This window comes from Notolepis coatsorum (assembly GCF_963971535.1).
Source record: "Notolepis coatsorum genome assembly, chromosome: 3".
NCBI lineage: Eukaryota > Metazoa > Chordata > Actinopteri > Aulopiformes > Paralepididae > Notolepis > Notolepis coatsorum.
The window spans coordinates 18,521,055-18,535,296 of NC_140167.1; the positions used below are offsets into that span (position 1 = coordinate 18,521,055).

Genomic DNA, 14,242 nt, shown 5'->3' on the forward strand with positions numbered 1-14,242 from the left:
TCCCTTCCTGTCTCTGTCGCGCAGACACACGCACACACACACACACACACACCCAACATTTAAATACATGACGTGGTGGGAATTCGGCATAGCTCACAATTTTTGCACATGCTTTAATAAAATGATACAGATATTTACAGGAAAAAGCAACTTTTCTCCTAAAATTCGCCAAGAACACATCCCTGTCCCACCCGCAGCACTTTAAACATTCCTTTTGAAATTCACCCACGTTTAAAAAGAACTTCAGAACTTGAAGTGGGGGAAAAAACAGAAAAGAAAGAAAGAAAGAAAAAAAGGGGGGGGGGGGGGAACACAAACCATGAGGTTTTGGCCAATACAACATAGCAATATATATGGAGTTCATCGTCAACTACATAAATATGGCAGTAACACTGAGTACTTCATACGGTCTATTTACAGAGTGAAGTGGGGGTAATATACAGACTGTACGAGGAGGACCAGAGTGGACTAACAAACGCATGCCTATTTAGTCTGGCGGTCTGAGTGTTGGGAGACCGTCGCTGTCAAAATCATTCAGGGGGAGGGGGGTCTCGTTTTCAAAACCACCAGCCCTCCCCTTCCTCTTTTTGATCAGGACTTAAGTTGTAGAAAACAAACAAAATAAGGCACAATTAATACTTTGACCATTTTCGTGGGGGTGGGGGTGGGGTGGGGGTTCTACAGACTTACAGCTGGCTTGATAGGCATGTAAACAGTCGATTGATTAGAACTGTCTTTTGACCTTCCCTTTGAATTCCCAAATCACCAATTTTCAATCTGTCTCGACGTGATTCAAAAGATCATTTTTATGGCAAGGACTTTAACACCCTCCACCCCCCCCCACACCCTCCCCGCTATGCTACTCAACGAATACAATCACACGGTGACGAACAGAGAAACTAGTAGTGCATACACTACAAACACAACAGGAAAATGCAAGTCGTCCCCCCTCCCGTTGCCTTTGGTTAGGCCACACAGCATCGCCCCTTTCAACAGGGAGGGGAGTGGAAAAAAAGGAACATTTATTTTTCATCTTTAACAAAAAAAAAATTGATTGATTGACAAGCTTTTGAAAGCTAAAGCAGTTCAGTTGCGAAGTGAAAAAAGAAGAACAAAAAGCAAATTCGCCCCCCCCCCCCCCCCCCACTACCCCAATGACATTTTTGACTATCGTTTTTTTTCCTTTTTATGACAGACAACACCCTCTGACCAATCACCGCCCAGCTCTCCGCAGCAACCACGCTCGTTGGGACACATTTCCTCTGGGAAAAAAATAAATTGGGAGTAAAACGTTTAGTCAAGTTATTTTCCTTTACAAATATACCGAACAGCACAAAACCCAGACACGCAACGGTCATTAAAATCCGCCCCTCCCGCTCCTCCTCCACTTCGCCAATGACAGTTTCTCAATCTTTTTCCATTTGGTGGTATAATCTTGTAGGATGGAGAGGGAGGTTTTGGGTGCCAGGGCGGGTGGGGGGTGGGTGGTGGTGGAGGGGGGGCTTGACAGACTGAGTCCTTCCTTTCCAGAACAGCTACGGCCAGAGAGATACAGGTACAGGGGGGGGGGGGGGGGGGGGGGGGGCAGGATCGAGTGGCGGGGCGGAGGACGACGACGAGGGGGAGGGGGGGCGTGGTACAGGCGGTCTGTCGCAGCTGTTCCTGGGATCCTGGCTTTGGTGGCGTCAGTAAACAGCTCAGTCGTGCTTCAGGTGGTCTTTGACGTCCTCCTCGTCCGTGTACTCAGACGGCTCGTCCCCGGGCTTCAAAAGCCGGCCCACGTAGTCGTATTTTTCTGTAGGGAATGAGAAAAACAGGCCATTAATTGAGGTCCGCCGTTCTCGGCAAGAGTTGATATATTACATTACCCTAATGTAATGAAGATGGTTGCAGTGCTTTCCATAAAGAATGTTATAGGGGCGGAGCGCCACTATGACAGCACAGCACCATGTGTTTAAAAAATAACTATTATATTATATTTTTTGCAGTGAAAGCTTGGGGCCAGCTTAGAAACAAATGCATCATTGTCTAATAGATGATTGCTCTGTCCTCTGTGCGTGTGTGTGTTTTGATTGAAAACGTTATTAACAGATTGCAGAATGGGTACCGGTACAATACAGTTCGGCTCAATACAAACAATTGTTAAGGGGATGCAGACCAGAGAAAGACTTTCATCTCGTATATATTCAGGACCCCCCATTTTCAAATCATCATGACATTCGAGACCAATGGACAGGGCAGAGGTGGTGCTACAGTTAGGTTACATATCAGAGGTTTAGAGTTCTGCTGTTGAACCGCCTTGTGTGATGGATCATTTGAATATGGTGTGAATGAGAGTCTATCTATGATAAAGTCTCTGTGTGTGTGAGATGGATCATTAGAATATGGTGTGAATAAGTCTATCTATGATAAAGTATCCTCGTGTGTGAGATGGATCATTAAAATATGGTGTGAATGAGAGTCTATCTATGGTAAAGTCTCCTTGTGTGTGATGGATCTTTTGAACATGGTGTGAATGAGAGTCTAGATGGTAAAATTCTCCTTGTGTGTGTGTGTGATGGACCATTTAAATATGGTGTAAATGAGAGTTTATCTATGGTAAAAGGCAGATAGGATAAACTGGAGTAGCTACACCCCACCAGAGCCCAAAACTAAAGGCAAACCAGGAAATCAACTTAACACCCAAAATGAGAACTGAAATATACAGAAAATCCCCCATCCGCATTCCTAACGAGACATAAAGTTGTACTTGCGCATGAAAGAAATGGTGGGCGTGTCTGTGAAACAACAACCGTAAAAAAAAACACTATCTAAAGGACGTTTCAAATCAAAATGGTGGACAGGAGCAGAATACAATGTTCCACAGAATCCACACTTATGTGATATCCTTCAAAGCCAGGGTTCTTAAACAACCAAACCGGGTCATGTTTCTGGTGGTTCCCCACATGGCAAGAGAACAGTTATTTGGGCCTGCATTCCAGTGCAAGAGATCACAGTTCTCATTGGGATTGCAGACTAAAAAATAAACAAAAAAGTTCAAATAACTCCCAATGATTAAGGCTTCAAAAAAGATATCATATATAAAATATATAGCCCTACATATATAAAAGATATATACATATACACACATATATAAAACATTTATATATAATCCTACATAACATGCATATATAAAATATATCCTACCCATGAACTGCATCTCCCACTCTCTCACACTCTCCATCTGTACAGCGTTGAGGTCAGAAAAGTCGTCATATTCGTCCTTAAGAGCGTCCTTCTCCAGACAGAATGTCGCCAGGCCTCTGGATCCATCGCGGCCCGCGAAAATGCCATAAGGGCCCTCTGTGAAAAACAAGTCCAGACAGAGGAGTGTTAGTTTAATAACAGTTGTTCAGTGGTCCCTCTCTACATGCATTCAACCGCAGTGAACCACCACCACACACACACCAAGTAATATAACCATCACAAGCTGTCCAGGTGGCCGCACCACACACACACCAAGTAATATAACCATCACATGCTGTCCAGGTGGCCCCACCACACACACACCAAGTAATATAACGCTGCTGTCGGGACAAAACCTCATAACTCAATTTTTTTTTATTTATTTTTTTATTATATAAATCAACTCCGTAGATCATCCTCCATATGTGTGTGTGGGTTTTACAAAGTTTAAACAATGGGAAAGCATTAAACCGATCATCTGTCTAAACCTCCTAACTCTATTCACCCTCAAATCTGTGTTAGTTTTTTTCATCTGCTGAAAAGTTGGGTTTTTGGAGTTATGAGGTTTTGTCCCGACAGCAGCGATAACCATCACATGCTGTCCAGGTGGCCCCACCACACACACACCAAGTAATATAACCATCACATGCTGTCCAGGTGGCCCCACCACACACACACCAAGTAATATAACCATCACATGCTGTCCAGGTGGCCCCACCACACACACACACCAAGTAATATAACCATCACAGGCTGTCCAGGTGGCCCCACCACACACACACCAGGTAATATAACCATCACATGCTGTCCAGGTGGCCCCACACACACACACCAAGTAATATAACCATCACATGCTGTCCAGGTGGCCCCACCACACACACACCAAGTAATATAACCATCACATGCTGTCCAGGTGGCCCCACAACACACACACCAGGTAATATAACCATCACATTCTGTCCAGGTGGCCCCACCAGTCCACCACACACACCAAGTAATATAATAATAATAATAATAATAATACATCTATTTTATATAGCGCTTTTCCAGGTGCTCAAAGACGCTTCACATGGGCAGGAGAGACAAACTATGGCAAAACAAAAAAACAGAACAAAAATAATACATGACAAAATAAAATAAAACCGACAGAATTAAGGCGCTCCCATAGTCCAGCAGACTGTACACAGAGCAGACTCCGCGGACGTCCGCGCGGACTCTTGAGCTTTGATCTCAGCGGACAGCAGACCCACAGGTGCGAAGCTCCAATTTTCTGACGCGCGGACATCCGCGCCGCTGACTTGGTGTCACACAAAACGCTGCTCTGCGTTTTGGTTGACATCGAACTGCATTTAATGTGACGCCGATCTGCATTTTACTCTGAACACTCGCTCCGTGCCAAGAGAGATGTTTGAATGGCTTTTCTAAATGAAGTGTGTAAAATTGCCAGTTTTATTTCGAAATATTGGAAACGGAGATAACATAGAATGTTATCTCCGTTTCCAATATTTTGAAATAAAACTGGTGCTTTTATTTCATGCAATGCGTGTCTTTTCAGCACCACGCGCGCTGTCCACCTCAAGCCTATACGGTACATTGCATCTCGCTGCCTATATACCTGTTATTCAAGTGCGTAAAACTGCCCGTTTTATTATCGAAATATTGGAAACGGAGATAACATACTCTTTATTTTGACATCGGATGACGAGGACATGACAGAAGTTGAACAGCGTGGGGACAATTGTGTAAACTGGCGCGTGACATCTAGGAAATTGGTCCACGGAGGTCCGCTCGACTATGAAGGCTCAAAGAGTCCGCGCGGACGTCCGCGGAGTCTGCTCTGTGTACAGTCTGCTGGACTATGGGAGCGCCTTTAGAGGTCAAAAGCAAGATTGAAAAGGTGGGTTTTGAGGGCTGATTTAAAATATGTCAGGGTGTTTGCATCACGGATATGGCTGGGGAGGGCATTCCAGAGGGAGGGGGCAGCAGCAGCAAAGGCCCTGTCGCCCCAGGTCCGGAGCTTGGTCGTGGGAGGTGTTAGGAGGTTGGCATCTGCAGACCTAAGGCGACGGGTGGGCGTGTGACGGTGGAGGAGGTCGGACAGGTAGGGAGGGGCAAGGTTGTTGACCATCACATGCTGTCCAGGTGGCCCCACCACACACACACCAAGTAATATAACCATCACAGGCTGTCCAGGTGGCCCCACAACACACACACCAGGTAATATATAACCATCACATGCTGTCCAGGTGGCTAATACATGCAAAGTAATCGCAACATCCTGGGTTCAAGTCTCTCAGCCTGAAGACCTTTGTTGTTAGTCATCCCCCATCTCCTGATTTCCTATCAATTACCTTCTTATATAATAAAAGCATAAACACCCTAAATATGTCAATAAATGTATTTGTTACTACTAGATAATAGACCATTAACAAAATATATATATAAACATTGCTCAATATCCATAATCAAGTAGCCATAATAATATTAAATACTGCTACAGCCTGTACTAGAACATAGGGATAGAGAACAGACCCCCTGCCACAAAACAATTAGGTTTTGCATCATCTGATCAGCATGTGAAATTGTGAAGAACACTCAGTTCTCCCTCGGGATAACTCGTATGGTTCTTTATTTCAGTTGTGCAACAAAGAATGCAACAAATACATAGTATTTCACATGATCCCCATCAAAGAGTCCATTAAGCAAAGACGCCTTTATCACGTCGCTTAACCAGATTAGATTTTCTCTTCGCAGCACATTCCACCACAGTCACAGAACAGACCCAAGCAAAAGATACAAGTGTTCTCCGTCATCCCCCTCAGGGACACAAATAACAGCAAGTTATTTGATTTAGTTTAGACTTAAACCTCATGCCTACTTGGGTTTTGTCCTGGATATGTTATTTTAGTAACATGCACCTGGAACAAGGAATGTGGTTTATGCTAAATATGATAATTATACAGGCTACAACAACATAGTTGACTGCAGCCAATTTAAGAGAAAATTTTGGGAATGGGGCAGCAAACTAGTCTTGCCTTTTTCAAGGCCAGTGACAAACTGGTGCTTTTTGAACAGCATACTTTACAGATTATATTAGTTTATATATTCACGGACTGAGAAGACGCGTGTGGTTCTTATTTGCATTCCTTTTCTAACGCTATAGCGTTACCTAGGTATGTATTTAGACAACAAAACATACAGATCATTACATCACATATTAGCTTTAGTCAAGGATAGGAACGAAAAAGCCAATGGCTTATTTACATCGTTGTCCCTGTAAGTCAAGGATGCTTGATACATACACATACAACTCATTACAGAAATATCTCACAATTATTACATTTGTGATAGCAATAATGGCACACAATTATTAATTAATACAAACATGCGCATTTGTTGAGACATGTTAAGCTAGCCTGTGTAAGTCTGTGTAACCGAACATTGATCATGCAATATTACTAGGTTACGGCTGTTTTTATAAACCGCACTGCATTGAGTAAAAAAAAGTTCACGTTATTATTATAGAACTATTCAAAACACACTGATCCTCCCTCTTCTACTGACCGTCTAGACAGCCAGCCAGACGGCGCAGATGGACGTCAACACTGTTGCAGCATCAAGCTAGCAGCGTTAGCCTCGACCTGCTGACACCCAGCCCCTCTGACGACAGTTAGCAGTTGAATAACGCCAGTGCACAACTTAACTCACACAGAGCCATGTGTTGCTAAACATAAAAAGGAAACGTGCACAGGATTCCTAGTATTAAGCGACATATATTCGCGATCGTTGCTCGCCCCCATGCCATGCTAGCTAACGACGGTTGGCGTGCAGAGCAGACAAAGCGGACGGGTAGCTAAAGCTAAGCTAACGACGGTTTGCGCCCAAACTGCGGCCGGACGGCAGCAGCAGGGGAACTGGTTCTGTTAGCTATAGCAGCCCGCTCATCGGGTGTCGTTCTTCCGTCACTTGTTCGTTGATCGTCTCCCCCCTCCCCTCCTTACCTTTCCCGTAAAACTTTTTGCCAGATGTAACGTCGAAGACTTTCATGTTGACGGCCATCAAGATCCGCGGGTTCTGGAGTCCGTCGTATTCCCTGAGTTGTTCCAAACTGAAATCCCGTCTCCTCATCTTGGGCAGGAGTGTGGAGGCCTCGCCGCCTCCCAGGGCCGCGCCGTCCGCAGCGCCGTGCCGCGCGCCCCAGCGCCGGTAAATCACGTAGCACACCGCGACGATCACGACTAAAACACTGATATCTAACAACATCGCGCCGAGGCTGAGCCCTCCTTCGGACTCGTCAGCCGTCGTCCCCAACAAGCCGCCGCTTGTTGTGTCAACTGGTCCACTCGAAGTGTCTCCATCGTCCGCCATACTGTGCACGATAGAAGCGCCTACCCGCCCCTACCAGCGGCTCTAACCCGCCTACTGGCCCTTTAATAGACGCGTCCCAGGGGCGGGGCTACAGGCGGGCAGGGCCGCGGGGCTGTCGTTACTCCCGTGCCCCGCTGGGAAATCCGGTCCGTTTTGTTTTGTCAGTCGGAAGGAACTAAACAATAATTTTGTGTTTTGTTATGATTTCGCCATGGAGAACATGTAAAAGACAACCATACTCTTGGTAACTATTGGTTGAGGGGCGCAATATAAATAAATGTATCATATCATATATATCAATACCGATGGCAAAAAGATATTAAAAAATTCTAATTCCTCTTATTACTTGCGGCCAGTAACAGGTTAAAATTGAAATGCTTGCCAAATATGCTTGTGTCAACGTTCCCAATATGCTGACTGGACAATAATAATTAAAAAAAAACAATGTTTTGTTCAGCTTCAAAATAGTATTTCTGCTAGACTTGTTGGGTACAAAGTGTATCCCAAGCAAATGCCCCGCCCCTTCCCCTCTGTATGGTAATACTTGGGTTGCTTCAACATTCTTGCTAAAAGGAGAGCATAATTTAGTACCCGATTACAACTGCCACGTTAAGTGTGCAGTTATGTCACAGAAGTACGTAAGTTACATTAGAAGTACATTTGCCTCTGTCCCCTATTCAGGTTTCATCGGAATTCTGCATGTCATTAGCACATAGCGTGTAAACACGCTCCCGAATGCTTGCACGATTTATGCTTTGAAATGTACTTGTATGATTAGATGTATAAAGGGCCTTCTATCAAAATCTGATTTATCTCATATGACACTCCAGATGTTCCGCCAGAGTGGCTGATCGGATTAGACGTTACAAGAGGAGACTTGCCCACAGCAGCGTGGGAATATCACACCCTGGAAGGGACAGACCTGGAATATCACACCCAGGAAGGGACAGACCTGGGAATATCACACCCTGGAAGGGACAGAACTGGGAATATCACACCCTGGAAGGGACAGACCTGGGAATATCACACCCTGGAAGGGACAGACCTGGGAATATCACACCCAGGAAGGGACAGACCTGGGAATATCACACCCAGGTAGGGACAGACCTGGGAAATTGCAGAGTGCGACGGCTGGAACAGGGTTCCAAAATAGAATTTGCCCAATACTAGAACATTACAAGACCTGGACATTATCCACTTTCTCTCCAGATTTACCAGATATGTTGCCAGGTGTCAACAAAACCAGTTGGCAGCTAAACACAACAGATCACACAGAGACAAGTTTACACAATCAATTGTTACTTTATATAATTTTGCATTTTACAATTCATGACAAGAAACTCTGGCATTGACATGCATAGCTTTTTTATTCTAAAAACACACTCAAACCACACTACCGATAAAACACAAAATCAAATTCGTAAAATCAAAAGAAGATGAATAGCAAATTATTTTTTATAGTATGTACATTTTTCTTTTTATTGTCCAATGCTGAATGCCTTGGCCTGGTGATGAAGAAAGGTCAATTGCTGATTAAAGTGCCCAAGGGCACAAAGCGTCAAAAATAATGATATGAAGTAGACTTCAAGCTAAAAACAGCCTAATCGATCGCTAGCGCACACCCAGAATTTCAGCCGAAACATTTCCTATAGTTTATAATCTTCAAATCATAAAAGCCATTAAAAACAACTGCTATGATTACCTAAGACTATTTCATCAAAATAAACGAGAAGAAAAAAAAACAAATAAATTATCCTACTTCTGGAATTTTAAAACTTGACGTAAATAAAACTTCTCCGAATGATGACCATTTCAAATTACTATTTGTCAATTCCATAGACTCACCTGGGTTTCATCAACAACAAAAATAAAAAATAAAAATCAACTTCACTCCCGTCAAGTTCAACTGTGATGCTCGTCAGTCACCCCGATAAAAACAGCACATCCTTTCCCAAGTAGCAGCCTCAGGATCCATCTATCTACCCCCGAATCAATGACCGCGGCTGTCATGTTTTACTCGATTGTCATCATCAAACCAGCTCTGTAGATGCTTTCCGTGCCTCGCCGACACAAAGTAAGCAACGCGGCAAACGGTGTCAGTTTTTTTTCCCCAACTCCCTCGTAACTTGCAAACCCAAAACAATTAATATGGGAGAGAAGACTTTCAAAAAAATATATATGGACTGAACGCATTCTCCGTCATGATTCCGCTTCAAATTAAGGCACCAAAAGACTTCCAGAAGCCTCATCACAGGCAAACAGGAAGTCAAGACTTCCAGAAGCCTCATCACGGGCAAACAGGAAGTCCAACTCACAGTTCAACAGGCCAAGCTCTTACCAGACTGAGATGTGTTTTTTTTGTGTGTGTTTTTTGTTTTCTTTACAGTCTCCGGAGATCAACAAGGTCTTAACGCTCGTTGAAATGTATGGCATCCGAGAGAATAAATGCTAAATGCAGGGAATGCATTCTTTTGTAAACGTTAAAAGAGCTGTCGAGCGCATTGATAACTTAATTCAAGCTCACTTTATTTATGCTTGCTAAAAAATTTAAAAAAAAAAGGGAAAAAAAGTTAAATGCACCGATAAAACAAATCAAATTAAACCAATCATCCTTAGCAGTCGGTTCATACCAGAACGATATGCCACTGTAAAGAGCACTCTTCTCTGCCGAGAGGTGCACTCTCTCACTCTGATCTCTCATTCTCCCAGGATGGCCAGGTGGGAGCTATTCATTTATTTGGTGCACGGCTTTCCTTTTTGGCGTTACCAGCTCCAGCCTCAGCCTTCTTCCCCTGGGCTGGCAGGGCTTTCTGGGTGTTTTCTTTGGGCGTGTTCTGTGCATGTGCAGCGGGGCCAGGGGTGGGCGTGGCAGCGGCAGCGGCAGCAGAGGACTTGGCGGCCTGCGTGGGCTTTGAGGTAGGGTTGGAGGGGTGTCGCCGACGCCTGCCTTCGTCCCCGCCAGAGGAGGAGAGGCGTCTTCTCCTGCCTCCGTCCTCTCCCATCGGGGGCTAGAGGAAGAGGTCAAAGGTTAGCGTCAAGCACTCAACACACGCAGCTTTAACATACACTAAGCTTACAAAATCCATTACTGACACTCAACATACACGTAAGGGATAATCAATGAGTAGGTGCGTTTTAAGGCACAACATGGGAGGCCAAGAACCACCCTCCACGCAATGCCTAGGCTTAAGACGGTTTACAAAACGGGTAGCTCAAATCAAGCAATCTTATTGGTTCATAGCCATGGTATAATCAGAGTATACACACAGCTATGATTCCAATTCCTTTTCACAAGTCAGTATCACTCTGGGTCTGAGGGGGGAAAACCTTAGCCTGGTTAAATGAGACGGTCTACGGAGGAGACTGGGGCTGACACATGCCAGTTAAAAGGAGGAATACTCTTCATGCTAAGATTGGGAGAAGGCCTCGTGTCATGACACACACACACATGCCCATATACGGACCAAGAGAGGCTCAAAATGGCTGATAGCGTAATCTGAATCAGACGGATAAAGCGATGATTTTATTCTGATTATTGCCACTTCCACTAAGTTTATTAATCTAGTTACCAACTAACTCTGCCTTGCGTCGGGCGAACTACGCCCCTTAACTGTGATATAGTAAAATACCATATACCACGGCCTAATAAAATACCACATTGGCGTTTCCTTCCCAGTCGTTAGTTTATCAAGTTGACAAGTCAGCTGTGCTCGTCGCAGGTAATAACGAGTGAGCTTCGACAGCTGTGCTCTTTAATGGGTAAGCTTCGACAGCTGTGCTCTTTAATGTTGCCACGGTTACAGGTTGGGTAGCGGATGAATTTAGAACAGTGATTAAACTTGAGCCGATTACATGTGCATTACACGGTTATAATGCATAGCTGCCGGCCAATCAGAAGACAGTATTCACCCAGACCATTGTATAAAAAGCTTTAACCTGTTAAGTGGTAGCCCTATTTTCAGAAATTTCGCCTAAAGGTACATGCCTAAGTAAATGGAAGATTGCTCCACTTCTGCAAGGTCAATTTGCATGTTCTTGGTATCTAGGGACCTGGGGGTATGTATTTCCAGTGTATTCCAGTTCCAGAAATATTGTGTCTGTTACTAGGCTTGAGTAAATTGTAATGAAGAAAAGGAGAATATAAATTATGATTTATTTTTGTATCTTTGACGGTGAATAACACCATGTTAAATCTGCGGGGTTACGCTCACTGAGCTCATTCACCACCTTATTGAGATCAAGTGTAAAAAAAATCTAAGCAAATGAATAAAGGGAAGATGATTAAACAGAAGGATTTGTAGATACAGTAATAAATGATAATCGATTTTAATTATGAATTCATATTTGACCTTGAACTTGGCCTTATTATGGCCAAATCATACATCTATGGGTAGGGAAACGGCTCCTCTTTCCAATGGCAGGGATCTGGATCTAGTCATTTCCTTGCGGTTTTACGATAAAAGAGATATAATTAGCATTTTTCCGATAAATTCGTATTTCCGATAAATCGTATAAAACATCTGTAAAAATGAAAATATACACATGTGGGCCCTCATGAGGACGATTCGCGATGCCACTTTGCCGACCTCTAGTGCATTTCTTTTAATACAATATATAGAATTAAAGCCCTATTTGTTGCCTGTCGATTACCCTTTCAGGTGACAAAATCCGTTCAGCGGTTCTCGAGTTACATGCCGATATGTGAGGCGTGCCCCAAAGTATGCAAAAGTACACATTACCACCCCCGACTCCCGGGGCTCTAGCTCCGTCAATCATTTGGCGATCTCGAAAATCTTTGCACAGGGTTGTAGCCAATGAGTGTGGCTTGATACCCCATGATATGATAATTGGGGATCTAATACGGTCTCTATTGATCGATTTATGATACAAAAAAGCATCTTAACAGGTTAATATACACCAAGCATACGAAATCCACTACTGAAACACTAAACTAAGCTTTAGTGTTTCAGTAGTGGATTCTGTATGCTTAGTGTACATTAAAGCTTAGTTTAGTGTTTCAGTAGTAGATTCTGTATGCTTAGTGTACATTAAACTAAGCTTTAACATACACTAAGCATACAAAATCCACTACTGAAACACTAAACTAAGCTTTAACATACACTAAGCATACAAAATCCACTACTGAAACACTACACTAAGCTTTAACATACACTAAGCATACAAAAACTCTTACTGAAACATTAAACACCACACTAAGCTCAACTAAGTCCCAAAAATCCAGTATCTGTCAAGCTCTACAAAAACCCTCCTTTCACAGCAATTCCCAGGATGCAAGAATACATGCATCTTCAAAATATGACAGATGCTACATTAAAGACTTGGACCCATTTCAAATGTGATCTAGGAAGTAGCAGCTGCTAGACAGTTACACGTGGTGAATGAATACCCATAGTGAATAGTGTGAGATTGAACCCACAGCCATTCTCCCGTCTCTTTCGCAACGACATGGCCGACGCCCACTTACATCCACTCTGAAGTCCTCCAGGTTCTTGAACTTGGCCAGGTGCTCCTGAAGCTTCGGGTCAATGGGCTGGGTCTTCATCTTGGAGTATTTCAGGAAGGCCCAGAACTTCTCCAGTCCATACAGCTGGCCTATATGAAGGAATTACAGAAACAGTAGAACCATTTATTGGATTTTCATTTTTGACAAACGATATCTCCAAGGTTTGTCTCTACGCAAACAACATAATCCAGTCACTGTTGGTTCCTAGTGATCTGAATAAAGTCAGTTTCCATGGTAATGTTTGGAATATTGTGTTTATTCATGCATCATGCAGGGATATTAATGAAGATGACGCACAAATGGGAATGCTAAAAAATGGTAAATGGCTGCAAAATATTTAGTAGCAGTAATCATATTTGGCTGGTAAGCCGTTACTACCGACAGCAAAAAAATATGAAGAATTCTGAAATATCTCGTTTTGCCATCGCTATTCTCCACTTGCACAACCTGAAAGTAGGCACTTCCGGCTGACTTCCGGTTGCGAATGGTACTTCCTGTCCCATCCAAATACATTGTTTTTAGCTATTTTTCTCCCGTTATTTAAACAACTTTGTCGTCACAGAGAGGCAATGAAACGTTTGTATTATTATAGTATAGAATGTATTTAATAAACAAACGTTTGTCAGCAGGGTTTTTGGGCTGTATTTCATGTAAAAACGTTTACTGTTAGTTTACTTGCTCACGCTAATTAAGGCTAATGCTGGCTAACAGAACCTAGCGCAAGAAACGACGCCGCAAAGTATTGTTTATAATGCATTTCTTGCCACCTTATAGCATTTGTACATTTGTATGACAGTCCATAATGCTCCCGTGAGGTTTTTCCGGACGTTTTGGTAATGATTTTCACTATAAAATCATATTTCTAAATGACAGGAAGTTGATAAACTGGCCGGAATAGCTTTGAGCTAATGATCTTTGCCGATGCATTCCATTCTAAATAGTTGTTCAAAACATTACCCGTCTATATAATTTGTTCCTCAACGTTATATAGACAGGTAATGTTTTGTAAACTAACTGCAGCCTGCTACAGTTAGAAGCTAACGTTAGCCAGCAAGCTGCAGCCTGCTACAGTTAGAAGCTAACGTTAGCCAGCAAGCTGTAGCCTGCTACAGTTAGAAGCTAACG

General features: G+C 43.3%; 2 protein-coding genes across 7 annotated transcripts in view; both read right to left on the reverse strand.

Annotated features, from left to right (window-relative positions):
• Window positions 1-1,578: 1,578 nt before the first annotated feature.
• Window positions 1,579-7,621, reverse strand: pgrmc2 (progesterone receptor membrane component 2). The gene is made up of 3 exons (XM_084309416.1): window positions 7,227-7,621; window positions 3,187-3,342; window positions 1,579-1,795 (listed from the first exon to the last, which is right to left on the reverse strand). The coding sequence occupies exons 1-3, from the start codon at window positions 7,591-7,593 to the stop codon at window positions 1,698-1,700; spliced, it is 621 nt and encodes a 206-aa protein (XP_084165542.1). The 5' UTR covers window positions 7,594-7,621; the 3' UTR covers window positions 1,579-1,697.
• Window positions 7,622-8,881: 1,260 nt separating this feature from the next.
• larp1b (La ribonucleoprotein 1B) overlaps window positions 8,882-14,242 on the reverse strand; it is a 74,916-nt gene continuing 69,555 nt past the window's right edge. For all 6 annotated transcript variants that reach the window (XM_084310664.1, XM_084310667.1, XM_084310666.1 and 3 more), the window contains 2 exons: window positions 13,079-13,206; window positions 8,882-10,601 (listed from right to left, as the gene is read on the reverse strand). In XM_084310664.1, the coding sequence (XP_084166790.1) occupies window positions 10,323-10,601; window positions 13,079-13,206 (407 nt within the window). In that variant the 3' untranslated portion in view covers window positions 8,882-10,322. The remainder of the gene's footprint in view (window positions 10,602-13,078; window positions 13,207-14,242) is intronic.